Raw genomic sequence first — 8,412 nt, 5'->3', positions numbered from 1 at the left:
CTGGGCAATTAAAACAACTCGTAACCTCCGGTAGTGGCAAGGTATCCCAGGGATAGGCACTGCACCTAGTGCCTAGCAAACACGAGAGGCGACTGAGACTGAGACCAGTAACGTCTTAAGTTGCGAACACTGGGCAACCCGATAAGATCTGTTTTAGATTTAATAAAACACCGGTGCTTTAATTATTGATTTATTATTCGGAACATTTTTTTTATTTATTGCGAGTACATGCTTGTGGCCTGTGTATTTTGTGTTCTTGTGCATTTCTGTTTGTGCGCTTGCGTTATTAGCTCTGTTGGTAAGCTTCTTGTTGTTGTTTGTTGTTTATGTTTAAGTGCACATTGCCTTTCTGGTGAGCAAGCTTTCGCGAGCAAGCAAGAAATCTATAAATAAACTACTCTAGCACTCTCGTGCTCTCTCACCATTTTTTATACCCTGAACCCATTAAAAATGGGTAAAAACGGGTATTTGTGCAAAACGCAAATGTATTTAACAGGCAGAAGGAAGCATCTCCGACCCCATAAAGTATAAAGCATAAAGTATACGTATATAAAGTATAAAGAGTACCCCATAAAGTTATATATTTTTGATCAGCATCAATAGTCGAGTTGATATAGCTAGGTCCGTCTGTCCGTATGTATGAACGCAAGGATCTCAGAACCTTTATGAGCAAGAGACTTGAAATTTAAGATGTAGGTCCTCCTAGTTCCTGCGCAGATCGAGTTTGTTTCCGATAATCGATAACTTACTCAGTTTTCAGGCAATCGATAAAAATCGATATCAATATTCTGTTTTTTGTGCAATTTAGGTAAATAATAAGAGCTAGTGTCACCAAACTTGACCAATTTGAGTTTGGAAGAAGAGGGTTCAGGGTATCTCCTAGTCGGGAGCTGCCGACTAAAACCTCTTATTTGTTGTTTGTAGGCTTGCCCCTCACTTTTCATCAGATGATGTAAAAGCCTTTATACAAGCGAATATTCTTAAGAAAGAGTATTGCGTACTTTAAAATAAATGTTCCGCCAAAAATATTTACTGATATTTGTTGTAGTTTTGGCCGGAGCACTTAATAATAAAAGAATACAAGGTCAAAAAGAAAAAACGGACTCAGATCTTATTGCCACCTATTTTTAATGGCGCAACAACTTTAGTTGCTGCTTCAAAAATCTAATTTCTTCTTTTGAGCTTGCCTATCACAATGTTAGAGGCCTTAATACTAAGCTTGCTAATCTGTATTAAGACTCTTTAGCTTTTTATATTTAAATTATCACCTTCACTGAGACCTGGCTGACGCCGGACATCTCAGACTCTTCAATTTTTATCTCCAAATACAGTTTACTAATTCGGAGGAGGAGTACTTATAGCGGTTGAGTCTGCTCTTTCGTCGGAACGCATTGATCTTTCCATCTCAGAGACTGATTTGGTGGCTGTAATAGTTATATTTGGAAGTTTCTCTATATTTATTTCATGTTCCTATATACCCCTTCTATCTTACTTGTCCACCTTTCAAACTCATCTTAATGCTATTAAATCTATCCCCTTTTAGTAGTTCTTGGGGACTTTAATCTTCCAAATGTCGCATGGTCATCGCCACCAGACTCAAGCTTTCTGTTGCCATCTTCAAACGAATTTATTGATGGTGTACATGAAATTCTCTTACTTTTCCTACTTCTCGTGTGCGCATCTCAAGAAACAGATCTCTTGATTTTAATTTCGTGTTGGATTCGTTCATTAGTGTTGTGCATCCAACATTGGTAATGGTCATTGATTTACCAGCCCGAGTCCCTATTAAGGATCCGGAATTAGCTGATCGTTTGCGTTATTTCCGAAAGGCTGGTTTTCATAAGCTAAATGATATTATTCTGCAATTTGACTGGTCCCAATTGTACAATTGTTGATGTTGATATTAACCTTTTTGTGATACCTTGTACTCTATTTTTGATGTATGCACTGGGGGGTGTTAAGTTTATATATTTGTGTGCGCGCGCGCAAGTGGGTTGGGGGGGTCTTATGTTTCCATTTTTGTGTGGGAAACAAGATCACATAGATGAGGAGGTGTCGTACTCCGTTGGTGTCGCTTGCGAAAGATGGGTAGGGGTGGGGGGTGGAAAGGCCATTGGGTGGAATGAGGAAAGTGACGGGGTGTTATGTTTCTATTGTGTGTGTGTTTTTTTTTTTTTTTTTTTGTATTCAGTTTATTTATGCTTAGTTATTTAGCTTAGGTTATAGTTGGGGTATTGTTTAGGTAGCGTGGATTGCCTGCGGAACGGCCGCGAAGCATTGCTTCACAGGCATGTTCTTGCTACCTAAATATCCGCGGTTCTCCGTCTGCTAGCTCCTGAAACATCCGTGGCCTGATAGGAGCTGCGTTAAATAAAAATTAGTATTGCCATACTTGCGATTTGTCCAGGCTTCCAAGTTTGGGATAAGCCTATGCGTCCAGCGTCCTTTAGATGCGCGATCCCAGCGTGCTTGCCATCGTGCTACGCTCTGCATCCTTGCCTCAGTGCGAGTCGAGTTTGCTGTGTTGCTTCCATCGTGGGCTCTATAGCAAACTACAGCTTCTGTTGCCAGTTCGTTTAGCGGGACCATTCCTGCGATAACCAGCTGACCTGTAGAGCGCTTAGGCGATATATAGAGTGAACGCCCCGGCTGTAGCTGGGAACAGCCTTAGCTCTGCTCCAGATGGGGGACGCGTACATTATGATCGGTTTACGGTCATAAGGAGACGGCGTCTCTGCTGTCTCGATACCCGTGTGTTCAGCATAATCCTGGATAGCGCTCGACAGGACTCTGCTGCTTTCTTGTGCACGTACTCCAAGTGCTCTTTGAACGACATTCTTGTGTCTAGCATGACACCGAGGTACTTTAGCGCCCTTGCTGATTCTATTGTCGCACTACCGACTCTTGTATGCGCTGTTTCCACTCTTTTTCGACTGCTGACTAACACCGCTTCTGTTTTATGAGCGGCCAGCTCGTCCAGCTGCTGCCAGCCATAGGTGCTCACGGTCAATACTGTGGTTGCACGATTACTCTACGTCCTTCAATTCCTTGCCGACGACTACCAGGGCCACGTCGTCCGCGAAGCCGATGATACTTGTTTCGATCGGGAGTTCCAGTCGGAGGATGCCATCGTACATGATGTTCCAGAGGAGGGGTCCTAGAACTGAGCCTTGGGGCACTCTAGCGGACACTTGATGTGTAGTGGGGCCGGTGTCGTATTGCAGCAGTCTTCCAGTGAAATAGCTGTGTATCGTCTCCTGAAGATAATATGGGACGCGGAACGTTGACAATGCATCCAAAATGTTGTCCCACCTGGCTGTGTTAAAGGTGTTTTTAACATCCAGCGTGACGATGAGGCGGTACTTTTTTGTGCCGCTTTTCCATCTCGATCCTTGGATGGTGTTTGTTGCTATGCCGACCACTTTCTTCAGAGCGTCTATTGTAGACTTTGCTTTGGTGAAACCAAATTGGTTTTCGGACAGGCCACCATTGTTGTCGACAGCTTCCTGAAACCTGTTGCAGATTAGCTTGTCCAGCATTTTGCCTAACGTGACCACGAGGCAAATCGGCCTGTGACGATGGGTCGTCGGGCGGCTTACCAGGCTTCGGTAATAAAACTAGTTCTCTCCATTAGGCACATGTTAAAAAGCTGCACGAACTGCGCGGGCTGCAAGGACATGGCTAGTTTCAGTGCTCGGTTGGGGATTCCGTCCGGACCCGGTGCCTTACTGGGCCTTAGGCTTCTGGCGATCGTCAGCACCTCTTCGACTGAGACTTCGTCGATGAGAGACGGCATGGCTGCTACGTGGCTCGATGGTATGGCTTGCGTATGTAATACGTCGTGTCTGATTGAGAATACCGTTTCCACAATCAACTTCAGCTTACTTGGGTCAGAAGGCTGCGCTTGTTTGCCGGCGTAGAGTCTTTTAACGACAGTTTTGTACGCCTTGCCCCAAGCATCATATTCGGCTGAGTCGCATAGCTCTAGGAAACGTTCTCGTTTGCTATCTCTAATGGACTTTCTTAGCATTTTTCTGGCACTCTGATACCTTAGCTGCTGTTCGGCATAGTTGGGTCTACCACGGGCTCGCTGGTATCTCCTCCTGGCTAGGATGCAGTTCCGCCGTGCTTCTGCAATATTTTCGTTCCACCAGTACGTGGGTACATGGTGGCGCCGAAACGTTTTCCGGGCTTGCATGCTCTCATCACAGGCACGCGATAGCTGGCATGCCATTTGGGAGGCTCTTTTCTCTGCATTGCCGGCAATGACAAGCGAGTGGACTGCATTCGAAAAGGCCACGGGGTCAAAAGTATCCAGGCGGTAAGCTTTCCGACTTAGGCTTCTAGTGCTGACTGCAGTTCCTTCACCAATCGTGCATATTATTGCGGAATGGTCGCTTGCGGTGTATAATTCGCTTAGTTGCCATTTTGTTGCGCTAAAAAGTGACGAGCTTGTGAAGGTAAGATCGATTATGGATCCGATACCACCTCGAGTGAAGGTATTTTCCGAGCCGAAGCTTAGCAGGGCTATATCTAGGGCTGCGCAGCTTTCCATCAGGGCACGACCTCTTGCGTTAGTTGCTTGGCTGCCTCATTCCACTGCCCAGCCGTTGAAATCACCAGCAATATAAACCTGCCGCCCCCTTGCGTCATCTACTAATGCATCTAATGCAGCTGTAAATTCGCAGAGCTGCATGCTTGGGGCCAGGTAGCAGATGTATATCCACAGGCTGCCGTATTCTGCGCGTACAAACCCAGTAAAGGACTTTGTTTTTGTCAGCGATGTCGATGGGTCGCCACATACCTAGAGCGCAGCTTTTCCATCCTGATCCTCGGTCCATATTCTCGGGCAGTTGGTTTCTCGGTGGTGGGGTTCGCTGATAATGGCAATATCAATGCGCATCTCCCTAACAGTTTGCTCCAAGATGGCTTGAGCAGCTATGCAGTGGTTAAGGTTTATTTGAAGTAACCTTAATATTTCATTTTGCGTACTGCCTCGCGATACGCCGGACATTTAAAGCTTCCTGTAGCGTGGTCCGTTGATTTTTCTCCTTTCCGTATGCAAAGGCTACTTTTTGGTGGCTTGGAGCAGCTATTTGCTTCGTGACCTGTGTCCCCGCATCTGAAGCATGCGCCTTTCATATCGTCTCCGCTGGTGCAGTTTGCTGAAATGTGCCCAAAACCCTGGCATTTAAAGCATCGCTTTGGTTGGTCTCTTATACGAATACGGCAGACAACCCATCCGATCCTCACATTGGCCTTCTCGACAAGCGTCCTGGTGTTATTTTTTTTTGTGTGTTTTTCCTGTGCTGTTTTTTTTTTTTTGCTTATGGCAGGCGAAAATCTTCGTAAGATACTGATGGCCCGGCAGTATCGTTAAGTACTGGGACCCCTGCTGAGACCGTGTTACTCCTAGCACCGTCATCCGTATCATAACTCAACAGGTAGTAGACAGGTAGTTGTATATTATATGGAAAAGGGATGACGGTATCCCTATTCGGTGTAAGGCTTCCAGGATACGGGACCAGCTTGCTGAGTTAAAGGCATTGCGGATGTCCAACGTAATCACCGCGCAATACTCCTTGTCTCCTCACCTCCATCTGGTTTCCTTTATCGCTTTAGCGGCAATATCTACCACCGCCTTAATTGCGTCGACAGTAGACCTGTCCTTGCGAAATCCGTATTGCTGTTTGGACAGGGGCTCTTTCTCTTCGGCGACACTAAGTAGTTGGTCATACACAATTCTTTCCAGTGCCTTTCCCACTGTGTCCAGTAAGCAGATTGGCCTGTATCCCGAGGGTTCCTCTATTGGCTTGTCCCCTTTCGGTAGAAGGATGAGTTTCTGTCGCTTCCATCTCTTAGGGCATACACCGTCCTGTAGACATCTAGTATATGTCTCGGCGAAGGCGTCTGGTTTTGTTAGCATTGCGAACTTTAGCGCATTGTCTGGCAACCCATCTGGTCCTGGAGCCTTTTTGTCGCCTAGTTTTTAGCTTGCCGCTAACACTTCGTCAGCCGACACCTGCTGCACTAGCTCCGTACTCAGTGAGCAGTTGGCTCTCCCAATCGTGGGTGTTGGGGGAACAGTGTCTCAACTATAGTGGCAAGTGCGGTAGGGCAGGTCACCTGGGTTGTTCCCTGGCTGCGGATCTTCTTCGTGACGACCTTGTATGCCGTGCCCGACGGGTTAGAATGGGCCTCATCGCATAATTTCTTGAAGCAGCTGGATTTGCTTCATTTTATGCTTCTTTTGAGGTCTCGCTTGGCTGCCCGCAGGTGTTCCCAGTGCAAAGACTGGGTGGCCTCGGGCACGCTTCCTTTGGTCGCTGATTTGCTAATTCCACCAGTACCAAGGTGCTCCTCCTCTGTTTGGCATCCTCCTGGGCATAGATAAGTCGCACGCATCCGAGATGTTTTCCATGAGCAGCCGCGCCATGTCGTCTGCTAACTCCGTGGCCCAAGTCCATTGAGCATGACGTAAGGAGTCCGTGAAGGTTTCCTCGTCTAGGCTGTTGTCCTTCCATTTGGGGCCCGTTGTTTTGGGCTGCTGTTTTCTCCGTCCTCTCCCATGGATCTCGAAATGCTCTGGTCGGTGGTCGCTGAATGTGAGTTCATTACTGACTTTCCGTGTAATTAGACTATAAAGTGAGCTGCTGCGCAGGGTAAGGTCTATAATAGAGCCTCTACCGGCCTTGCAGTATGTGAGCTCCTGCCCGTCGTTTGCAAGGCCCAAGTCACCCACCCAACTCTTCTAGCAGGGTGGTCCTTCACGCGTTAGTTTCCTTGCTTCCCCATTCCACGGCCCAGGCGTTAAAGTCTCCGGCTATGACGAGAGGAGCTCTGTTGCGAGCGTCTTCTGAAATTTCCCTCCGGCATGGTCTGAAATTGCCACAGTTCCCAGCTTGGGGGTGCGTAGCAACTGTAAACGGTGATTCCATTAATTTTTGTTCTCACGAATCCGTCGTTTGCTGCTCTGACCTCCTGGAGAGACCAAATGACCGCTTTTCCACATTTACTTGCCACCCAGCCACTTCCAGCAATAGGCTTGTATGGCTCGCAAATTATTGCGACGTCCGTATTTCTCTCCTATATTGATTGTGTCAGCCGGGCCTCGCAGTGGTTGGAGTTCAGCTGTGTCCACTTCATTTTCTGTTGGCCAGGGCGCTCCTAAACACGGGGCATCTGCCGGAAATGTGTTTGCAGTCGGCATTCCTTTCCTTACAGAGCATGCACTGTGACTCTTGTTTGCAGTCCTTAGCCAGATGGCCCTTTCCTCCGCATCGTCGGCACAGATTCGATCTGTCTAGATCACTTTTACAGTGTTTTACTAGATGTCCAAGCTCGAGGCATTTCAAACATCTGGTGATGTTAATCTGTTCGCGGATTCTCGAGTTAACCCAGCCTACTTTCAGGAACCCTACAGAGAGGGCCTTTTTCTAACTTCCCGCTGGCAGTCTTATCGTCTGTGTTAGGCCGTACGCCTTTCGAAGGCTGATATTCTCAGGGGCTATGTCCAGTTTTTGTATTTGACCCCTCAGCGCCTCACAGATGTCCTCCCTGGTCGTGATCTTGTCCAGATCCTTGCACTCAACGGTCACTCGGTGGGACAGCGTCCGGACCTCTGCCTTTTCGCCTAACGTTTCGCCTACCAGGTTTCCAAATGCTATGGTACTCTCTCCCGAGTGGTTTAGCTGGAGAACTAGGTCTCCTTTTTGTGTCCTCCTTATCCTTGTCACCGCTTTACCGAGCTCGCCCAGTTTTTCGTCCGCTTTAATTTTCCTCAGTATCTCTGAATAACTCGCTTCGCCTTTTGCCGAGATGACTATAGCATCCGGTCTCGTCTTTTCCTTAAGCAATCCCTTGCTGTTTTTCCGGGTTACCTCCTTCCTTCACTTGTATGTGACCTCCTTCCACTTGTCGCCATCCGCTTTGGGGTTCAGTGTCTCCTGCGCCGTTGATACGGTAGCCTGGCTACCGGCTGGTCCTCGGATTCGTTTTGTTTGTGGTGTCCGTGCTGTGGCTGAGACGACTGGTGCGTCCTGATTACCTCCTTGGCTCCTTCGTCGTGCAGCTGGATTACCGCCAGCTCGTAGAGCCCTCTGATGCTCTCTATCGAGTCTCGCATTGTGTGGTGGAGGGAGCTTCTCTTGCCTTCTTCGAGCATGACTACCCGCTTTGAGATCTCCTGTCAGAGCATCTCGTAGTGCTAAGCTGCTCTGGTTTGCCGTCGTTGGCTCCCGTTCTAAGTTTGTCTCTGTCGGGCGGCTGTTGGAACACCTAGTGGTGATCTCGCCATTCTGCTGCTCTTTGCAAAAGCATCACAGCTCTCCTTCATTTGTGGGGTTTTATTGGTACTCATTTGATTGAGTCCCATCTTCTAAGCCATTGTCCTTGGTCGTTGTACCGTCGCGC

At 47.7% G+C, this 8,412-nt stretch overlaps 1 protein-coding gene across 1 annotated transcript; it reads right to left on the bottom strand.

Annotated features, from left to right (window-relative positions):
* Positions 1 to 3,595: 3,595 nt before the first annotated feature.
* Positions 3,596 to 4,555, bottom strand: LOC138911352 (uncharacterized). Its single transcript, XM_070209925.1, has one exon. The coding sequence runs from the start codon at positions 4,553 to 4,555 to the stop codon at positions 3,596 to 3,598; it is 960 nt and encodes a 319-aa protein (XP_070066026.1).
* Positions 4,556 to 8,412: the final 3,857 nt, after the last annotated feature.

The sequence above is a fragment of the Drosophila virilis genome, chromosome 5 (assembly GCF_030788295.1).
Source record: "Drosophila virilis strain 15010-1051.87 chromosome 5, Dvir_AGI_RSII-ME, whole genome shotgun sequence".
Classification (NCBI taxonomy): Eukaryota; Metazoa; Arthropoda; class Insecta; order Diptera; family Drosophilidae; genus Drosophila; species Drosophila virilis.
Note: the sequence above shows the minus strand (reverse complement) of the source record. Positions and strands in the feature narration are given on the sequence as shown.